Genomic DNA, 22,622 nt, shown 5'->3' with positions numbered 1-22,622 from the left:
TTTTACAAGAGAAACTGTTCCAGATTTTTTTGGGTCTATCACAGGAGAGAGATATGATATCAAATGCCAGCAGAAGCACAATGTGCCTGAAATAGAGAGCAGCAGGCTCCGCATCAAACCATTTCAAACCATCAAATCATGAGTCACGCTAGATAGAAAGGCTCCTTCCTATTTTATGAGACCCCAGTACAGCAGACAGTCAGCTGCTAAAATGAAGAGAAATTGATGTTCACAACAGGTATGCATTTAAAAGTGTAATGCAAATGTCATGACACAAATTTCACATATTATATGTTACTGACCAAACTGTTGCAAAAACACAACACTGTGTTTTTAATGAAATTTTAGTATGTTTCAGAAGAGTGGCTTTTCAATTACTGCTGTTTACTTCATACAGCAGCGATTACCACTGTTGCCTCACAGTAAGAAGGTCAAAGGTTTTAATCTGTTGTCTGAGGATAGGTAGTCAGCTGTCACAAATAAGTCATTTGGACATCTGACTTAAAAATAACAAGAAAAATAAATTGAATGTGCAGCAGTTGAAGGTTACATACAGCATAGAGTCAGATAAACATATATTGTAAGCTAGTAGCATGATTATATATTTAATTCTTCTTCTTTTTTTAAACCTTTTTCTGTTGTTGTATTGGATCAGTACTATAAGTTAGTTTGACTGCTTTCAGCAAACACCACATGTGTAAAAGGAAATGATATGTATGCCCTTTCTAATCCCTGAGCTGTGTCGTGATTTAAATATTTTATATATATGATAAAAAGCATTTTGAATGTTTTTGTTTTTGTTTTTTGTTTTTGTTTTGTTTTCTTAGAGTGGTGTACCTCCACCAACAGCAGCAGCCACAATCTAACAAGTGCCAACTGTTTTTTCACAGACACAAGATGGAGCAAGAGGACAAGCAGAAAAGAGAAAATGCTGTGGCACTGCTTACTCTGGGGGGGAAGAGAGTTCTGCCATATTTAGTGGAGTTTCTATTAGCTATAGCTCATCAAGTGTTGACAAAAGAAAATTGCCTTGAGATGGAAGAACACACACAGAGTAATAATAATAATTAAGAATATAAATGTGTAGCCTACATAAACATTATATTTGGGAGAGTAGGGCTCATTATTATGTGGGAATCCTTTCCCTTGGTCTGGTCTCCTATTACACTGTCCTCTTACCTGAATTCACTGAAGGGCTGAAGAATTAACAATCTCGCCAAACCTTTGACTGTGGAGCACATTATTTTTTAACTATTTTAATAATAAACCAAAAACCTTTAGCGCTAAAAAAATAAATAATTTAAAAGCCTCATATTTACTTTCAGCTACAAGAAAGTTAACCTCGGACAAATCCTTAATGAGGCAAGAAATTAAATATGAGGCTGTACTGTATACCGTTCAATTGATGCGACTGACACATGTGCACATGTTCGAAGGAAGAGAAATATATCTACATTTTACGTGAGAGGACGCACAAAAAAGAAAGAAAGAAAAAAGAAAAACAAATATGGATAACGAATGCATGACGTTCAGGAACGGGCGGACTATAAAAGTTAACGCTTTCGTTCACCATCACTCCCCAGCCCCCCTTTCTCAAAGCCGTGATGACGTAGGTGCAGGTTGAGCTCCTGTATGGAAGAGAGCTCCCTGTTTCTACAGATTCTACGTTATTTCCGCAACTGTGCCGTCGTTGAGTCGATATACGTTGCATGTTAACAGTCTATCCCCGCTTCTCTCGATCTCCACGCCCCACCCGGTGACTGTGAAGAGTTACTTTTCTCTCCTATTAATTTTTTTTATATTTTTCCCGTCACATGGGCTTTTAGGGCTCAATGTGAGCTGTCGACTCCACACGGGCTCTTCCTTTTTATCAATATGGACGTTTAAAAGAGTGGAAACGCAGAGGGACTCCGCATCTTTCTCTCTCCGTCTCCTCCTCTGCTGTGAAGCTTCGCAAGATCATGCAACACCTTAAACCATGGCGAGCTCTGCTCCTTTTGACGGTGCTGTATCAACCAGGGATCTGTGATAAATACGGTAAGAAAATGATGGAAATGATAGTGGAGCGGTAATCATCGCGAAATACACTCCTGGGATATAGTCGCAGTTTGATGTTAGCAGATGACTTTACCATGGTGTCACCTTTACCGTAGGATACTTTATCCTCTGTTTTTGGTTTTGTAATGAGTTCATTTCTTTTATTATACTCTTCTTATCGTTCAACAACGGACTGAGAGATGTGTCTAAATACAGAGGATGTTTAATGAGATTAAACACGGGCAGAGGAGAGATGGAGGATGTGGGGAGTAACAGGGAAAACAAAACCGAGTCTTAATGAGTAGTTTTTTGTTTTTGTTTTTTTTTTTTGCTTATGATGCATTAAGGGATCATTTTAGGGTACTATTACACATACAATACCACTCTGACGCTCCTTGTTGGGCTCAGTTTCTATTTGTTTGTTTTTTTATTTTCACGCTTCCAAGAGAGACAAGAGAGTGGGGAGCCGCCAAATCCACTTGTTAATGAATAACGCCCACACTAGTGTGTGTAGGCTCTACAAAACATGATGAAAAGTAAACAGCAGGGGTATATACATGTACATCACTAAACTAACTAAAGCTGTACTTAATAATATGACCACCTAATTCAAGTTCAATAAATATTTTGATTACTGGGCTGAAACGTGAAACCAGTTAAACATTTCCACTCAGTAGAAATGATCGTGACATTAGTAATAGTCCCTGTCATTTCAATAAGAATGCTAGGAATACAGGTTCAGCTTTATTATTTCAAACTGACGGCAGCTGGGTTGGGTTATGAGCTTAGTTCTTTTAGTAGATTGATGCATTGTGTGTGTAACATGAGCAGGTTGAGATTTGTGATGCAGGCAGTGAATTCAGGGAGTAATTCAGAATTAAGCTGAAAAAAGCAACTGTTCTCTCTCTCTCTCTCTCTCTCTCTCTCTCTCTCTCTTCATCTTTCTGGTGTGGGCTTCTTTGGCAACAAACACAAGAACAACCCAGAAACACTTTGTGACAATTTAATGATAAACATGATGGCAGGACAGAGCTACTTACTTAAAAAAGCTCTATAAAATAAAATGTAAAAAATCAACACAAAATGTTGGTGTGTTAGTTCTTGCTTTTGAAAATGTCATTAAAAAGAATAATGTGAATTGTAAAACCCATAGAATAATAAGAAAGCGCATAAACTAAAAGAACAATGAAAAGCCGTGCAGCTCAAATTTCAGCACCATGGAGAGAAACCAGTAACCACTGTTGCTTCCCTTTGTCCATTCATCCGATAGCACCTCTTCTTTCCTCCCATCTCTCTTCTTTCACACTTTCATTTGATGATCAATCCATCCATATGTCTGACTGTCCGTCCTCTCGCAGACCATATGATGCTCAGTGTCTGAGGCGCTCCGCTCAGTTATTTCTCTGATGCCCTGACAAAACAAACACTGTTTGATAGGTCAGGTTTCCTCAGCAAAGCTAATGGATTTACTGGGATCTTTGTGATACATTTTTTGATACATTTGTGATACATTACGATACCTTGCTCTGGTATACATTTTACTGTTCTCTCTCTCTCTCTTCCTCTCTCTACACACACATATATATATATATAAAATGCAAAAGTGAACATTATAATCACTATGAAAAGGATATGTCTGATATTTTTGTAATTCTTACTCCTAATCTGTTGATGTGAGGAAGCTGACTTACTGTACCTGCCTGCAGAAAGTTTTATAGTAAAATCATAATAGTAGCAATAGCAAATACATGTAACGATATCTTGTTCAGATATTGAAGGTCTTCCTCTGTGCTGTGTTATAAACCAGAGTGTACAGGTACTATGCAATAAAAAATAAATAAATGAGAGCCATAATTTAAAATGAACTTACGACATGTTTTTTTATCTATTGGGTTTTTTTTGGTTTGGGTTTTAATTTGGGTATTTACTTTCAGTTATGATGGTGTGTATGTCAGTCCTTCTGCAAGCCCCTGCAATTACACAGATACTTTTTTATTCAGTGAGTGTTGCGCATGTATATTTTTATTTTTGCCAAAGCTTACTTCAGGTAGTAACCACCATCTCTTTTACGGTGGGTATGTTGACGTCAGTGCAACGCAAACACATTTTTGGCTTATTGTTTGTGAAAGAAATCTGGGTTGTATTCACAGTTGTAAGATTTTGCTTCAATAATGCCACTCGTGAAAAGAAAGTTTCAGGGCTTCTCAGCAATACAAAATCCATGCACTGTGTGTTTGCAGTGTGTCTGTTTCTAAGCGGTGAGTCATTTTTAGGTACTGCGTCATTTCAATAAAAGGTAGAGAAAATAGTTCTCATTCTTTGCTCTCTACTCGAGTTTGAGTTTAACCAGCCAGCTAGATTACTGACATATTTGAGATATAGTTTTGCATGTACACACTCTGTCTCACACATCTACTTAGAATTATTTTGTTTTATTTTATTGATTTTTATTTATTGTCTGGTACATGGAAAGGGATCCAAGCATAGACGAGAAAAGACAGAAAGCTGGGGCGAGTTATCTCATGCATATTCTGCTGGGTTATAGTCCTCTCTATCGCCAGCCACCTGCTCTTTCCCACATTGCCGTGCCCTCCAAGGTCTTACTCACTGACCTAAAAAGAGAAATAGTGTAAAATCTACAAATGAATTACAGTAAAATACCCCAAAATATATAATGAAAGCATTGTTATTTGCACCCATGTTCAATCACAGTGTCATCTGTTAACAAATATGCATTTTATACCTGCAAAATTTAAAGGTCACAAGCATTTTGTCTTCAGCCATGCTTATCAAATGCATTTGTTCAAACACAGATATCATTTCAACTGTGTCATTTCATCAGAAAATGCAAATAATAACACAGTACAGTCATAAAGTTTTAGCCATTTTTTGGGGGGGTTAACTGGGTTAACGGGGTGACTAAAATGCCATTATATAAGAGGCTTATTCTTATGTAAATAATAATTGCATTTACTTGTATTGACATCTGTAACATTTGTATATAAAAGGCAAGGTGACGATAGTGGGTGATTGTGTTATGGTTGCCACTGAGCAGTACGTTTGTATCTCATTAAAATGAATAAGCCCAGGTTAAGCTCACTTTGTCTCATTTCCGCCCTCTGAATGTGCGTTTAAGGCAGTCGTTTCCATGGAAATTACTGTAAAAGATTTTACTCTGGGTGCTTGTTAGCCTTCTCTTTGTGTTTCTGTCTCAGGTTGCCTGTTTGAGCGAAAACTGTGCACTAGGGATCAGTTCTGCTCAGATGGTGAGTACGCCACACACACGTGCACACACAATCAAACACAATGTTCTTGAACTTGTTAAACTTTTAAGACAGACCGCTTTCTTAATCCTTCTGTAACACTGCACCATACTAAATTATTAGCCCTTGACGATAGGCGCACACAGATCCTAACACAAAGGCTGCGCATAGAATCATACAAACACAAGTCAAGGATTTTTGCTCTCTCTGCCTTATTTACCACAGATTCTCAGTCACCTGCCCCTCTCCTTTTCCTCATTTTAAGCCCCACCCCTGCCCCCTGTCTCCATAGCAACACTGACATCACATCGAGGTCGACACCCCCACAGTTGTTGTGCTAATACAGTGATGAGTCACTGACACACACACTTACGTCCTTCCCCGTGGAAGCTTCACTTACGCAAACGCACAATCATTGGACAGAATACTAAGTGGATGAGCTGCCCAGGAGCAGACACAGAGACAGATATCAGCGTGTCTGACAACACTGGGAGAAAAACAATCCAAGTGGATGAAATGTGCCCCTTTTTCTTTTTTCCTGTTGATCTCTGTACCACCTCAAGAACCTACTAAGCAAAATAAGCTGTAAACTGTCTGTGTTTGTCAGACCCCAACAAAGATTAAATGACCTAATTTTTGGTCAGCACTGCTCCTGTAACACTTAACTAAATGTTTAACACATAAAGAATAACAGCAACTGTGTTGAGTTGATGAAGACAACGAGGAGCAATAATAAAATAATTAAAAAAAAACATTAGGGCTGTATAAAGGCGTGCCGTCATTAATTGAAGCAACACATCTTCTCTGTTTGTGTTCAGAATAAAGGCCTTGGATGACATTTTTCATATGCTGGTGAATTTTTAGTTAACTGCTAACCTTGTAGTAGCCGTAATGCCCTATTATTAATTTTTTTATTTATTTGATCTTCTAATGTACAGTCCACACAGGCTTCGCTGTAGTTATATAGGCCTAGCAGTTTTTGTTCATCTTTGAGACTTTGATATTTTATACTCGGTTCAGTCACTAATAATGTTTTCAATAATTTCTGTGATTACAAAGGTACTGAACTCTCAGAATAAATTAAAAAATAAGGTTTGCATTCTCTAACTTAACATAAATAACTACAAGATTTGTTATTGTGCCTTTTCAAAAACTAAACAGAACAAATAATTTAATGATCTGCAAAATGTTGTTTATTGCTTCAACCCAACAGTAATCAAAGACTTATGGGCTTAATCTATGATGTCCTCTGAGGTTTCACCAAGGCTTCATTGCATCCACATTCACCCATTGAGCAGTAATTACTCTAATAATGTCTGCTCATTGTAAAACAGTCCTTTATATAGTTGCAGTAAATCTAAAATCTTCATGAATTATTGTAGTGGAGTCCCCTTTTCACCTTCAGTACTGCTGTGTGCCTACCGTGAAAAGGAACAATGATTGTATCGTACTGCATTCTTTTTAGTGTGTTTAATGAAATACATGCCTCCCTTCAGATCTTTGAGTTTGTGTCTGTGACAGGATGAAAAAGCTGCTTTATTCTGCATGCATTTGCAAGAAGTAGTGGAGTGTGCAGTGACACATTTTGCTCTGCACGATCCAAGTTTTTATGCTGAGGCCTGTAGTTTTTACTCATGACAGTCTCTTCCAGAAAGAAGTGTTTGTAGGTTTACTGATGATCCCTATGATCTCACTCCCCCCCCCCTCCCTCAGTTGCTAGTCTGTTTATCATATTGTGAAGGGTCAGTTACTCTAGTAACTTATGCTGTTGGAAGCATTATCAGTGTAATGTAGGAAGCATGTTAAACCCTCTTCTATATATAGTAACCTGACCTTGCATCTTTGCTGGTTAATGTGTAACAACACAAGTCTACTGAGGACGGTTTAGAGGTTTCCTATATTATATATGGTGCTATAAATGACCAGATGATAGGGCTGTGCTTATGCTTTTACACGTATGGGTAGGGTCAAATTATTAAATCATTACTTCATCTGGCTGTTTTTTCCTGTTTTATTGTACATTATTTTACATTATTTACCTGGGATGAAAATTGCATGAGACAAAACTGCTGTTGCGGGTTTACTGTTAGTTGGACAAGTACAAGTTGTAGGTTATATTATACTGGGACTGTTTCCAAACAAGTGGACTGGTACTTGTGGTTCTTTTCTATGCTATTTGAGCGCTCAGAGTGCAGAGTGTTAATATTGCTGTGTTGTTGTTAAGGTAGTGATAAATCCAACATGACTGATAAATGTATTAATGTTGTACAGCTTGATTGTTTCTATGCATACTTTTGTTCCAAGGATATAAATGATTAATACATGTTTTAATCACAGTTAATATATTGGGGGGAGTATGTTTTTAAATGAGATCATTTATCTTGAATGTTATATTTCTCATATTGTCAGAATCTTTTGGATAACAACACTGAAATCGATATGCTATGTTCCCTGCAGAAATAAATTACATTTACTGAAATAACCCGAGCTCTCAGAATAGTCCCAGTCCAATCAAGCCATCCAGTTTGATGGCTTCTCTTCATTTGTCTTCAATTCTGCCTTTCTGTCATCAGTCCATTCACCAGGAATAATAACAGCTTTATACTCTACTAGTACAATAAACTGCCAGGATGGCCCTTCATCAACATTAACAAATTTGTAATTTGATGATGCGTTTTACAATCATTAGGACGAGATATGTATTTATATGATTGTTTTTCTTTAGTGGTCTTGGTGGGGAAACATATACAAGTTTGTATCTTTATTTCTTTATAAGAATTTTTAAATTCTGTATCCCTCATGAGATTGTAAATTTCTTTGGTAAAATTGAGCACAAGGCTTAGGCTATTCTTATCATATGAAACATTTTCTGCAAAAAAGAAACTAAATAAACATAATAGAATATATATATATATATATATATATATATATATATATATATATATATATATGTTTGTTTGTTTTTTAATTTTATTTTTTATTTTTTTACCATAGTTAATGTTAAAATAGAGTGAAAGGTCTCGTAGTAAAAGTCTTACAATTCTCTTGGTTTTTGCCATCCAACTTCACTAATTCACAGCATTTTTAGCTGCTCTGATGTCAACCTTAACTCAAAGTGTTGTTTTGGCTTGAATCATAGATTACAATGACTGTGTAGGTATCATTTCTTTACCTTTAGTGACTGTTTCTTAAAGCAATAACAAGCTGGAACTGAATTCATGTTTTCTTTTTGGGCAAAACAACCATCTTTTAAATCAATACCTGACCTGACATAGTGCATGTGTAACACTTTCTACACTGCTCCTGAGTTTTCAATTGAAAAAGTAAAAGCTGGGCTGTTTCATACAAAATGTGTGGCTATAAAAACACCTTAATCCTCTCTAATCTGTTCACTAAAACAATTCACTATCTCAGTGTGGCAAAGTGGGTTGTGTGAGATTTAGCTGGTGTAGTGGCTGTGGTGACTCATCAGTGCACCAGTTAAAGCATAGCCTGCTCGGTTTTATCTTTATTCCTATCACATAGCATTTCAGCAATCTAGGTCCTAATTCACTGAGTATACAGATTAGAAACACAAGCCTTCTATATCTGATTTAGACTTTTCACAGCGTTTCATTTGCAATAAACTCACCCAAGTGAGTTAGATGCTTACAAAAGTGAGCATACACTTTTTTAAGCACTGATTCCAGACCTTTTCCATGTAACCCAAACAGTTTATTTATTATTTATTGGGGCAATTCCTATTGCATTGCACTGATTACCCAAGTGCAGCAAATACTAACTTTGTTAAGATCCCAGTAATTTATCGCTGAAGAGCAGATCCATGATGATGCATGCGGTTTATGATAACAAAGAGAGAAAACTGTCCACAGGTGATCCTCAGAATATGCTATTAATATTTCTGTTGCCATGAAGGTACCTGCAAGTTAGCGACTTCAGTTTTTCAAAAGCACTTGCACACACAGATGGCGACAGGAGCTCTTCAAAAGGATTGTGACAAGTGTGTGGGCTGAACTTCAAAACTATGACTCACTGCTGTGGGCTAGTGTAGTGTGGGCCACCATATGAATTACAGCTATGACTAAATAACCTCCAAAGCAGTGTCAGTGGAACCATTTGTATTGAAATGTATACGGTTAAATCACAAAAAGCACAAAAAACTGAACTTCGCTTGATGTCTTATGAAATAATAGGATCATTCTCAGAGGCTTACTGAGATATAAAAAATATAATAGCTTCTCTAATATGGCAATGTCTTTGTTATGAGGGGAATTTCTCCTGAGGGCCTTTTTTAAACACAGCAGACATTTTGAATGAGGAAAAAAGTTAACGATTGCTCCCTTCTGTTCAAGCGTTGCACTCTGCCTTTTTTGTCATAACTGTAAGCAGACATGTCAGTATGCCAGTGATGGTGTAGCACAACGGGGGTCCGGAGACACAGCTGACACAGCCACATAAAAAGTCAGCCAAATTTTGTTACTTACACCTGTTGATTTCCTGCTGCATTGTGAGATCACTGTCAGCGTTGTTGTTGTATCCTGGACTAGGACTCGAGAGGCTGCCCTTGGCAAATTTGGGGTTACATATTTACATCCGTATTCATGTGTGTATTTCAGATGGGTTGTTTGGTCAGTGTCGAACCTCTAAGCAGGACCAGGTCCAGTACCAGGTGTCAGTTCCTGTTCTGAAGAGGATGCAAGAAGTTCTAAAACAGCTCATGCTAGAAGGTGAGACTGAACATAATAGAGAGCTAAAAGTGTTAAAGTGAATACCCACATGCCTTTAAATAGCTGCGATAAAACAAAAAAGTGCTTTATTCATTCATAATGTCAGCAAAGAGCATTGATATCAGTGCCCCTTTTTCTGTCTGTATTTCTGTAATCTGTACACACACCTTAGTCTTGCACTTTTACTAACAGCTATTTTTTAAAATGTATTTTCCGTCTGTGTGTGCAGGGCTGTCATGGCAGGATGACATCACCCAATATATTTTGTCAAAGGAGCTGAAAAGAGTTCCTCATACCACACTTCCCTCAAAGCCAAACACCTCATCCTTGTCTCAGCAAGTACACTTTAGTTATTTTGAAATTGACAGAGAAAGAAATTGTATATTTATATAACAGATTTAGTCGATTCTTTCTTGGTCGCCAGGTCCAAACAGCCCTCCTCCCACCACCGAAGTTCAAAATCAGCGTCTGCTTCTCCTAGTGGCAAATATGTGGACTACATGATTGTTGAGCCGCCTCAGTCCCCACTGCGCATGCAAACAGCATCTATGGACCCATACGCGTACCTCCAGGTATGAAAACACACACTGTGATTCACACTTCATGAACAGGTGTATACAAAATTTTGCATATAATAATGTGCCACAGTTTACATCTGGTATAACAGGTATTATGTACTGTCTCTGCTAACACAGCATAGGTACCAAGACGAAGTAGAGAGATCTCTCATGGGTTCAGCAGGTGCTTATGCCCGCCCTTCTTTGAGGTCCCAGACCAACCAGAGAGAGCGTGATCGTGACAGGCAGCTGCTGCTGGAAGCTCTGTCTCTTTACCTGGCATCTGGACAGCCGTCTTACCGCCACAGAGGGGCTCCTTCCACGGTTCCTGCAGGTAAATTTTTTTTAAACATAATTACTTTTTTTCATAATTTTTTTTAACTAATTCAACACAAAGATAAATAGATATTTTAAAAATATTTAAATGCATACACTTAAATATATAAAAACAAACTATTCAGTCTCAGTTTCTCATGCAGAAAATATCCATAGACATAAAAAAAGATAGAACTCTGGCACATTTTTGGGCCAATCACAAACAATGATGTTTCCCGCTGTACCTGCTTTCATGAGCAGGTCTGCCTTATTATGAGGACTTGGAACTGGATATACCAGTGGACTATGTGGAAGGTTACACCCTACAGGAGAGGCTTGGTACTGCAGGCAGGCAGCAACCCTTGCAGAATAAGAAAGTTCTTCAGGACTATAGCACACTGTCTGGGAATAATGGTGAGAAAAAGGAACGCAAGCATAAATATATACAGCATAAACATAATGACACACATAGTTAAACTACAGATGCACATACATAATCTGCCAATATGTTTGAAAAATGATTAGTGCAAAAATAACAGTAATCCCATCCTGTGTTAGATGACTTGCTCCAAAGGATGTTGGCTGTCTTGCAGAAGTACGGAGTCGATCCAAGAGACCTCAGTCAGGAGCAGCTCTACAAGCTAGCTCTCACACTGCTGCAGCATCAGGGCAAAACTGGCACACCCCCCCAACTTGGTAATAAACCAAAACAAAAAAAAAATTCCCAATTTCTTAAATATAGAAATATCATAATCCGTACAATTTCCAGCATTTTTAATTTAGTATTTGTGTAAAACAGATTTTCTCTGTATTCATAGATCCAGTCGAAAAAGACCTCAACACCCTCAAGGAAGTATGTTAGCATCTACTAATAGCAGTCATAAAAAATGTGATCATAGGTTCTTACATAGGCGTGTTTTCTCCTCTCCCCCTTATATGCAGCTGTTAAAAACAGACAGCATTTCCAATAAGCCAGAGAAGCCTGTTCCTGTTGCCCCTGTCCCCTCCACTCCCTCAGTTCAAGCTACACCTTCATCCAAGAGTTCCAGCCTCCCCCCGTCTGCCTCTCAGCCTCCGCAGGCTGCTCCCGCTGAAGCTGGACTAGATTTTAAGGGACAGGGGCTGCCAGTAGTGGAGAGCACAGGGGCCAAAGAGGAGTATGGGTACATTGTCACCAATCAGAGGTCAGCACTTGATCTATTTTAACACTCAGTTCTTCGGTTCATAGTAAACACATCTAAAACATGAAAAAAAACTTTGAGTTACTAATGATTTGTTTAGTGTAGTGATGCTTTAATAAACGCTGTCTAATTATAGCCTGTTGTGTAACGTTAATAGTCATGTATTTAAAAGTAAAAAGTAGAAAACAAGACATTTATTAAAAATTTGTGTTTACAGCAAAATTAATGATGTTTGTTTCATTTGTAGTCCCCTGAGTCTGTACGATGGAGTCAAGATGTTGGAGCTGCTGGCTGATAAAATACACTTGACAACAAGCAGCTTCATCAACATTAGGTAGCACTGTAGTTGTATCTTAGATGCTTTAGAGACAGTTAGTTTGTTGTACTCTTCATTCCTGTATTTTTGCAGTTTTCGGCGATCCAACATGTGTGTCCCTGTGTTTATGTGTTGCCAGCGTTGTCGGTCCTGCACTGACTTTCCGTATCCGACAGAATGAGCACAACATGACGGCGGCAGAGGTAGCTGCTAAAGCCGGTAAGGCTCAAAAACACAGATTTGCATTTATCCACATACTGTACATATGTTAAACACAATTTCACCATAAGGCTAAAAAAGACCATAAGGCTCAAAATATACGTTCCCAATCTTTGGATTCATCCCCACTGAAACACTAAGAAGAGTACAAGACAAAACAACATTAGAAATGAAAAAAAGTGAAGAGTTTACCTTTCTATATTACATTAGGAATGTTTTTGTTTGGTAGACTTATACATACTATAGGCATTTCTTTTCCATGAACCGTTTGCCTCATGGAGAACTGAAATGTTGTAAATAAATGTGTTTTTGTCAGGTTGTATGCAAGAGTCGGTTTACAGTGTTAGACCTGATATTAAAAGGCCTGTGTTGCTTTTTTATTTTTTACTCCAACAGTATCTGAAAAGAATTTCCTGGAATCTGAGACGGGTCTCAAGATTGTGCAGACTGGTGTGGGAGAGGTATTTGTTTTACACACAAACATTTTTCATCTTTTTTGTTAACATTTTCACTCTAATTTAATCACAGTGTGCTGTGTTTCTTTATTTGCGCTTATCTTTTGTGGCTTTGTTTAGTACTGATACTATGACATGAATTAAATGTATAGCTAAGAAAGTGAGAATAACTTGATCACTTTTATTACCTTCAGCGATTAAGTAACCTTTGTTAACACCATCACTACACTTGTGCTGTATACAACTCTTTTTTTGTGTGTGTAAATTTTGGTTGCCAGAACCAATAAGTGAGGCAACACATCCTAACAACCAGCATTTCACTTGTTGCCATGGAGTTCCATCTCCCCCCCACCTCACCCCTACTGAGGCTTCCAGATCCCAGGTGCTATGGCAACAGTCACCAATGTCATTAACCTCATTATTCACCGTTTCACATAAACAGCTTGATTCCTAGCCTCTGAATCGTCACTCATGTGTCAGTCTTTATGTGTAATTGATCATTATTTCCAAAATGCGCATGTAGATTGAATATAAGGATGACACACACACACACGCACACACAGGCATGCACACACACAGATTGCTTTCAGGGCTACAGTGATAATATCACAGTCGTGCTGCCAGCATCTGTGTATCTGATACTGATGTGATCAAATGGCACAAGCTGATCCTTTTTTCTCACTAGACATGTGTGTGTGTGTGTGTGTTATTAATTTATTCAAATGATGTTGTTCCCCCCCCCCAAAAAAAAACAAACAAAAAAAATTACTGCATTTCTAAATTACTGTATGCTGTTTTCATTGGTTTTATGTAAATTTTGTAAACTACGACAAAGGACAATTTCTTTGCATTTTTAATCACACAATATCTCAGTGCTGGTAGTGTTTGTCAGTAAATGATGATATACTGTAAAGTTAGGACAAAGTAAAGATACTGTACTACCTCTGTCTTTTTGGTTACCGCTGTGCACTTCCCTTCTGGCTTTTGATTTTCTTCTCTACCTTGGCCTTCAAATTTAACTTGTCCTTTCAAGGCTGGTTGGTTTATTTATTAATTTTTATTAGTTTTTCCTTGGATTGACATTTCAATTTCACCGCTGTGAAACAGCCACAGCATTAAGCTGGCAAAACAGAGCTGGTAACTTCTGTTGTATGTGGGTAGCATGGGGAAAATTGTTTGTAAATAAAGATCAAGTTGAAGAATAGGTGGAATGACACTTGGGGGCAGACTATACCTCATAGCACTGATACATGGCATGTTGTATAAGATGGTTGGCTGATCTCCTGGAGCCTCTGCTGTCTTTTTAATGATTTCTGGGGCGCAACACCTTGACCTTTCAGACCTCTGTCTTTTAAACTTAGCTCAGCAGCTCACTGGGCACACGTTGCTGTCAAGTGCAGTTACAGAGAAGCAATTCTGTTGGTAAAAGGAAATGAGTGGCCTTTGAATTGCAGTAGTGAGGGTGGATTTGCTGGAGCGCCTTAGTTTGGGTTGACCGTTGATGCGCATGTTAAAAAATGGAGATAACAGCCTGTTTTCTTTGTGTTCCTGCCCACTTGTCTATATCTTACTCGCTGCTCTTTATGATCATCCTTTTTCTAGAGGACAGATGCGCGGGGTCTCCCTCAGGTAACCAGGGTTTCCCAGAGCTCCAGTGGGACAGTTATCACCCTTGTTTCCATGGCAGTTGTTGGAGGTGTGCTGGTATTGGCCATGGCCGTAGCTTGTCTCAGGCACTATGCTCAGCAAGTGAACAATGGCAAGCTTGGCCTGGGGCCAGAGGGAGGTGCAGAAACTCACTTTGACTACCAGGTAAGGCTACATAAGGGATCTGGTCAAAATCCCTTACATACAAGTCTCCTTTAGTGCTATTTGATGCATTTTCATCATTATGTATTTTCCCGGTGTTGAGGTGTTATAATGGATGGAAAAGCAGAAAAAGGCAGATAATTAAAAGCATCGAGAATAGCTCTTAAGTCAGGCAGTTAATTGCGTGCAGTTTGTGCATTAAATGCCTAAAGTAATGCAGTTTTCCATCTGTTCAGGAGCTATGTCGGCAGCACATGGCATCTAAATCCTCCCTGTGCCGCCAGGACTGTGTGGGAGGAGTGAGCAGCACCAACTCTGGACCTGCTGTAAGCACTGGTGCAGGTGGACGGAGGGGTACAGATACATCCCGTGTCAGCAGCGTTTCCTCCCAGTTCAGTGATGGTCCCCAGCACAGCCCATCCTCCACCCACAGCTCCACCCCGTCCTGGAGCGAGGAGCCTGCCCAGTCTAACATGGACATCTCCACCGGTCACATGATACTAGTGAGTGAAAAACAGTCAGCGTGGAGAGTAAATGTACTACAGACTGGTGAAAGGTATTCTCTGCTCTTTGTTTATGAAATATTTATTTCTTGTGTCCCGTCTCTTCCTCAGGCGTATATGGAGGATCACCTGCGTAATAAGGACCGTCTCCAGAAGGAGTGGGAGGCGTTGTGTTCCTATCAGGCGGAACCCAGTTCAGTAGCTGTGGCTCAGTCTGCAGACAACATGGACAAAAACAGACATGCTGAAGCCCTCCCCTGTTAGTTCATTAACATTTAACACTTTTTATAATTTCTATATTTTGTACATTTTCATGGAAAGTATTTAATTGAAAGTCTCACCAACCTTTAACCTAAACCTTTAACATAATTAAAGCCCAAACACCTTCTTTTTTCTTCCAGATGATCACTCTCGTGTGAAACTGAAGACTGATGTAAACCCCAATAAACAAGATTATATCAATGCCAGCATCATTGTAAGAATCCCTCATGTCAAATAAAACATATATAAAATATGACATAGTTATTCAGTTAGGTATAAATTTGTGTAATACTCTGTTGCTGGATAGATGACTTTATAAAGAAAGGAGTCATTGTTTGGATGTAAGGAAACACTTTGAAGCATAATTATTTGGATGTGTTGTATGGGAACATACAACACATCCATCTGCAGCTCAATCAGGATACACCGTGACATATCTTTCTCTCTTGATATTCGAGAGAAATTAAGAAATACTTAATTTGTAACCAAATCTTAATATTATAATTTTATGAAAATGTAAATTGCATCTGGACTTTCTAATACTCATATTCTGTGCATGGATTTTAAGAGACTCTTTTTCCTTTTTCAATCATCAGTTTGATCATGATCCTCGCCAACCATCTTACATTGCCACACAGGGACCTCTTCCCCATACTGTTGCTGATTTCTGGCAGGTTGGTGCAGTCTCCCCTCTGCTTCTTTCCCCCATCACTCTGTCTTCCTCCCATTTCTATGAATTTGTAATATATTCAGTGCAAAAGACAGTAAAGCAGTGCATATTTTACAACCATATACTGAGTCTTCTTAAAGTGACATTAAGATGTGTGTTTGTGTGTGTGCTTGCTCTGTTCAACCTTCAGATGGTGTGGGAGAACGGCTGCACAGTGATTGTTATGATGACAGCTTTGGTGGAGGACGGAGAGAAGCAGTGTGAACGATACTGGCCTGACGAGGGCTCGTCACTCTACCACATCTATGAGGTTAATTTCCTGTTTAACTTTGAGCTTTCTCGCGTAGTGCAGAAGATAACATTACAAGTGTACATCCACAAGTGTATACAAGTGCAAAAATTGGCACATGTCTGCTTCTGTCACTACATTTTCTTTGTATAAAGCCTGTTAGCTAATTGATGTCTTAAGATGGTGGCTGTTTTCAAGATGGCTGTCCACAAAGGCAAGAAATATGCATATTTTTATATAACGTAAACTAGACATGCCATTCCTGAATGATCATAGTGTCAAATTTTACAAGTTTCACAAAAATGAAGTCTGAAAACTTATTTTCAGCTCAACCTCATGTGTCTGAATTTAGTTGTTTTTACTGTATTAATATTACTGATCTGAAACCACACAAACTTAAAATCCTAGTAGTATTTTTTTACTGTAAAAAAAACCACAGACATGTTGAGTAAATTAAACTTGAAATGCAAATATAAATTGTACATTTTAAAAAATTATGCACACATTTTGTAAACATATACAACTATTTATCTAAAAATGCAGTCAATACACCTGCCATTTTTTTTATTTTGTACAACCACTTAAAAATATTACTCTAACTAAAATGAGAGAACAATCAGGTCTTGCAGTAAGATGCCCCACAAATTGTGTTTTCCACAGGGATAAACCTGCAGGCCTGACAACAGGAGGTGTATCACTCCGCTGGTTTTCTACTTAGTGACAGTGTTTACATTGCAAATGTGCCTTTGTGACATTCATTAGTGCCCTCGCTGACACACAAAACAAAACAATGACTAAACGACAGACTAACTACACAAGACAACACAACATACTAACTGTGCACTCCACACTAAACGTCAGAAATGTCCCACTTCTAAAAACTCGCTCTCACTCGCTCACTCTGTCTCGTTGCCGTTACCGTCACTCCCAAAACTTTCCCCTCTTCCTAAACAACCAAATCCCACGTGTTGACTTTTTTAAAAAAAATTGGTCGAAGAAAAAAAAAAATGTAACGACAGTATTTAGAAAAAAGCATGGCTTATATATACAAATATTTTTTTATCATAACTCTGGATTTACTGGCCTGTAACTTTGAAGTCCGAACATTCAACGCGGGCTCAAAAACTCAGCACGGCTGCAGCTTGTTGCTGTGTCAGCTTAAATCAGTCATGTGATTTGGAGGTGCAGCGTGTCCGTGGACCCCCAGACGGTTAATAACACTCACCTTCATTCCATTTCCAGAGTGCAACAACCAACCACCTGAAATCTGTGAATCTGTGAAATCTGAAATTCCCATGGTGTTGTTCAAAATGTGCTCTGACACAATCATAAGCATCGCTTGCTACTGAAAACAAGAAAAAAGCCGGTCTGCGCTATGGGCTGAACCATTTGTTAATGGTGGAGGGGGGTAACACTATGCAATATATTCAGTTTTAGCATTTCTATTCACTGTTAACTGTAACTACACTCAAAGTGTTAATCTAAGTGTTAATCTATAAGCTATCTTATTTTAATAAACAACACTGTCATATGCAAAACTAGGGTGGCACTTGGGGTGGCAAGAGATCATTTTAGGGTGGCACTTGCCACCCCATGCCACCCTTTTAGATCCGCCCCTGCTTAGACATGAAACTAAACCCCAAATACCCCCGGTGCCTACATCCAGCTTTGCATGAGTGTTAAAAATGTGTTTCTGGAGAAACAAATCATTCACCATGGAGTAAAGGAGAGGGCAGAACTCAGAGAGCAATAACTTTATATACTTGATATCGTACTTGGATTAGTCATTTTATTTAGCCAATACAACAAATATCTGGGCAGCCTCACAGCAAGAGGGTTCTGGGTTTGAACTCCTCCAAAGAACTGCTTGTCGGGTTAACTGGTGATACTTAAGTGGCTGTTGGTGTGACCTAACATTATCTGTCTGTTAGCATGATATAAAAATAACTGGTTTATATTACATTTGACCTACCTATAGCGAAAAGCATATAAATCAAAGTGAAACTTTGTAGGCAGTGGTTGAAATGATGCACGATTGTTTCAACACTCATGGAAAAGATCTCTTGATTAGCCCTGCTGTTTTTGTTCAAAATATATGACAAAAAACGATGAGTCATAGAGAATACAATGAATAAAGCTGATTAGACTTAGATTCACTGTGCCTTGTTTATACTAAAGTTATTTTCACAGTAAGTAAGTACACAGTATGTATAACCTTTTTTTTCTCCTGGAAGTTTACCTGATTAAACGCTTGCAAGCTGAATCTCTGTATATTTAAATTTTAAATAATTCAAAAGATTCGTGACTCATATTTTTTACCCCTTTTCCCTGCATCCAACCCCTCCCTCTCTTCTTTCCTCCCCACTGTGTCTTTGTGTATGTCAGGTGAACCTGGTGTCAGAACACATCTGGTGCAAGGACTTCCTGGTGCGTAGCTTCTACCTGAAAAATGTCCAGACGCAGGAGACACGTACCTTGACCCAGTTTCACCTGCTGAGCTGGCCAGCTGATGGCATCCCCACCTCCACACGACCACTGCTTGACTTCCGCAGGTAAGAAACTATCCACAAACATGCACGCAGATTTCCCTTGTTTATACAAAAGCATACAAATAAACATATGTATAAACACTTGAAATACCAGTAGTCACATTGGTGGATTTGAATCCCGCTGATCACCTTCATGTCCATCTCTTTTCTGTGTTTTCCATCCTCCCTGCCATTTGTAAGTGTATATGATCACTTTCCGTGTAATTCATTTCAAGCTTAATCCATCATCGTTGACACTCTCTCTCTCCCTCTACCCCAGTGTGCAGGTTGACAGGTTTGTATTTTAACATCTCCCAGTGTCATTTTTGTGGTTTGCAGCTAGTACTCTGGCTCCAGTTGCATAGTCATAAAAATGAGCATTGGCAGGTGTGACTGGCTACTGCAAGAGGGACAGTGAATCTGTGGCTTCCTCTCCACTTATTCTATCCTGTTTTCACCATCTCACTGTCCTCCACACCCTCATGCAGTATCTAATTTTCCCGTCCAGTCAAATTTCCAGCTATTCCTGATCTCATTTTCTTTACCTGTCACATGCAGTTATTCCATTCCTTGTATTTCCAACATGGTCACTTACTTTGTTTTCACTGTGATATTCCACAAATACTCAAAGCAGACTTTGCCATTTCTGTATTAATAATAAGATGTTATTATTTTATTGTGAAAAGGTCAGTTGTAACCTTTACCATAAATATTTTATAACCAAGCACATTTTCCTGTCATTTGTCTTTTTCTTTCTTTTCTCTCCCTGGTTTCTACTTTTTCAGGAAGGTGAATAAATGCTACAGAGGTCGTTCCTGTCCAATCATCGTTCACTGCGGGTAAGACTGAAAGGAAGATACTCTGGTGTTTGTAGGATCACAGATTTCTGTGGAACAACAGAAATCGCAGATATACATGTGAATTTTCTGCTTAAAGGGTATTTTAAAGAAAAATACTTTGTAAGATCATGTTTGCGTTTCTGTCACTCCCACAGTGATGGCACTGGCAGGACTGGCACGTATATCCTTATTGACATGGTGCTGAACCGCATGGCCAAGGGTGAGTCAGTCAATACAAAAACACAACCCAGAAACATTACATCCATACCTAATCTTTATGACTTACAGCCCACAGATGATGCAGTGAAAGATTTTGAGAAGTCAAATCTTTAATTGGTCTGAGTCATATTACAGTTGCATTTCCTATCAACTACAGCAGAGGGTGCTATAGTTACAAGCTGCTTGTTGAAAGAAATTAAGTACTGGTATTTCATACTACATTTTAATAATTACAAACTTAATCATATGTGCATGCTTTTTCAGTATTTCTTGAGCTGAGTGGTTTAGCAGCTTAACTGGAATCTTGTAGAAAGAGTCAGGAAACTTGAAATGCAATCAAATTACATCTATACCATTCAAAGTCTTATTTTACTGAAACTAATTTCAGCTGGGTTGCATTATCTTTTTCCTTTTTTTTTCTTGCAGTTGTCAGAATCTGTTTTTGTTTATCAGACATGGTTGCTGTCTGTTTAGACTTCAACCTCAAATGAGACATTGACCTTTTCACTGTCTCTTGTCAGTTCTATCACAATAGCTCTTCACAAATAACCTCAACAGATCTATTTTGTGAATTTTCTACATCCATATCATCTGAAAATAGCAGATTTAGATTGATGGGGATCAGAAAAAAACTATTAGTGATGCTGCTACTATTCTTGATGACATTAGGAGTGAAGGAGATCGACATTGCAGCCACACTGGAGCACATCAGAGACCAGAGACCTGGCCTAGTCCGCACCAAGGTACATACCGTTTGTGTGCATATTTTTTTCAGCATATTTTTTTCTAGTCTTCAGATTGTGCATCATTACCCAAATGCCTCACTTCCCTGCTCTTCCTAATTAGGACCAGTTTGAGTTTGCCCTGACGGCGGTAGCTGAGGAGGTGAATGCCATTTTGAAAGCCCTGCCACAGTGAGATGCAGCTGCTGATGGATACAATGACATGCAGACACAAAAGAATACACGCTCCAGTGGACACACTTGTATGACTCAGTCATGTATGATCATTACTGTACATAAAAATCTGCTTGGAGCTATTATTGCTCTTGCTTTTTTCCCTGCTGACTCATTGTCTGGGTGTTTAAAACATTTTGGAATCAAATTTTATTTTGAGGATTTTTTTTCCAGGAAGCAAAAGGAAAGAGAATCAAAGTTCTTTCCAATTAGAGCAAGATTCGATTTTTCTGTTAGTATCTTAAGTTTCTAATTACACATGGAGGCGGTTATCAGTCGGGAATTTAACAGAAAACCTTGGTGCCTGTGTGAATCCAGATGAATATGGGATAAGCGTGGTCATGCTGTCAGACAGAATAGTTATCTTACACTCATCTGATTAAATTGTTACTGGACATTATTACCTCAAATGATCAGCCAACATAAAAATTATAATACTGTCGAACCCCCTGTCAAAACGTATCAAATATTTATGACTGCCATCCCAGTTAAACATGGTGCGGTTGTTCTCCGATGAAACTTTGAATGTGTTGTTATTCGTGTCCATTTGAATACTGTATTCTTTTGTCAAGTGTGTTTTTATTTCTGAGGCGTGTCTTTTTTGCCTTGAAAACATGATCGTTTGCTTTCAGCGCTGGTCGTTTCGTAATGGATGTTCGACTTGACCATGAACTACCTTCTCGCCGTCTCCCTTTCTGCACACAAAGCAACTTTGCGTTCTTCTATTGTCTTACTCAGTGTACGACCTTGTGATTCGTGTAAATAATTCATTCTGATGATTGTGTTTATTTCATGTAGCAGACCGACAGAAAATATCTATAAAAATGTATTTTTGACTTGACCTAAATAAATTTGTGATGTGATGCAGCAGAAAACAAACTCAAATGCCTTCAGTGTTCTCTGTTTTGCTGATTCTACCATGACTGCAAGATAGCCACTGTGATATAATCCATCATCAAGTACCATAATGAAGCCTTGAGCATCTTGACTCACTAACTTGGCTTTTGGAAACAAGATGTGATGAGCTAGAGTGATCTGAGTGAGAAGCCAAGGGCCCACCCTACCACCCTACAGTATAGCAGCCTGCTTTATCCCTTTTTTAACATCAACAGACACCATTAACACTTGAAACTAGCAATTCAGATCATTAGAAAAGTTCTTACTATGGTCGCAAATTATAGGAGCAGTATGATCATTTTTCCAAAGACATCAATACAACTGGACATTTTTCTATTAAACCAGAGGTGTCACTCCCTCCTGGCAATTATAAAGAATGCAGTTTGTGTTGCACTTTACTTTTTTACCCTAAGCTACATCTAAATTTTATATATCTTCTATGGGTTAAATGGTTTTTTATCCTATAACAACAAACACGAGTTAAAGATAAACGTATTACAACTTTTTACCTCAACTTTATGGTTTTATCTTAACTGTTAGACAGCCTTAATCTTGCCACAAAGACGCTACCACAAACTGAG

The 22,622-nt window shown here is 38.5% G+C and overlaps 1 protein-coding gene across 2 annotated transcripts; it reads left to right on the top strand.

The window, feature by feature from the left end:
- Positions 1–1,591: 1,591 nt before the first annotated feature.
- On the top strand, positions 1,592–22,023 carry ptprna (protein tyrosine phosphatase receptor type Na). Of its 2 annotated transcripts, none has more exons than XM_084908731.1 (24): positions 1,592–2,037; positions 5,253–5,303; positions 9,917–10,027; positions 10,257–10,362; positions 10,452–10,599; positions 10,723–10,918; positions 11,161–11,313; positions 11,458–11,595; positions 11,718–11,752; positions 11,842–12,083; positions 12,328–12,414; positions 12,536–12,615; positions 13,012–13,076; positions 14,673–14,882; positions 15,164–15,382; positions 15,494–15,641; positions 15,784–15,857; positions 16,240–16,317; positions 16,504–16,623; positions 18,988–19,154; positions 19,916–19,969; positions 20,125–20,189; positions 20,858–20,931; positions 21,035–22,023. In XM_084908731.1, exons 1-24 carry the CDS (start codon positions 1,962–1,964, stop codon positions 21,104–21,106), a joined length of 2,769 nt encoding a protein of 922 aa, XP_084764857.1. In that variant the 5' UTR covers positions 1,592–1,961; the 3' UTR covers positions 21,107–22,023. The 2 variants fall into 2 exon arrangements, with proteins under 2 accessions (XP_084764857.1, XP_084764856.1); XM_084908730.1 differs by having other exon boundaries at positions 1,593–2,037; positions 15,116–15,382.
- Positions 22,024–22,622: the final 599 nt, after the last annotated feature.

This window comes from Perissodus microlepis, chromosome 16 (assembly GCF_051167445.1).
Source record: "Perissodus microlepis isolate ML-2025 ecotype Zambia chromosome 16, ASM5116744v1, whole genome shotgun sequence".
NCBI lineage: Eukaryota > Metazoa > Chordata > Actinopteri > Cichliformes > Cichlidae > Perissodus > Perissodus microlepis.
This window is presented reverse-complemented; position numbering and strand designations above follow the sequence as displayed.

What these genes read in the sequence shown, in the direction of transcription:
- ptprna (XM_084908730.1), top strand. Translation starts at nt 1,962, where the DNA reads ATGCAACACCTTAAACCATGGCGAGCTCTGCTCCTTTTGACGGTGCTG. An exon ending in ACCCATACGCGTACCTCCAG is followed by an intron (nt 10,600 to 10,722) that starts GTATGAAAACAC and finishes CTGCTAACACAG; the next exon opens with CATAGGTACCAAGACGAAGT. An exon ending in AGAGGTAGCTGCTAAAGCCG is followed by an intron (nt 12,616 to 13,011) that starts GTAAGGCTCAAA and finishes TTACTCCAACAG; the next exon opens with TATCTGAAAAGAATTTCCTG.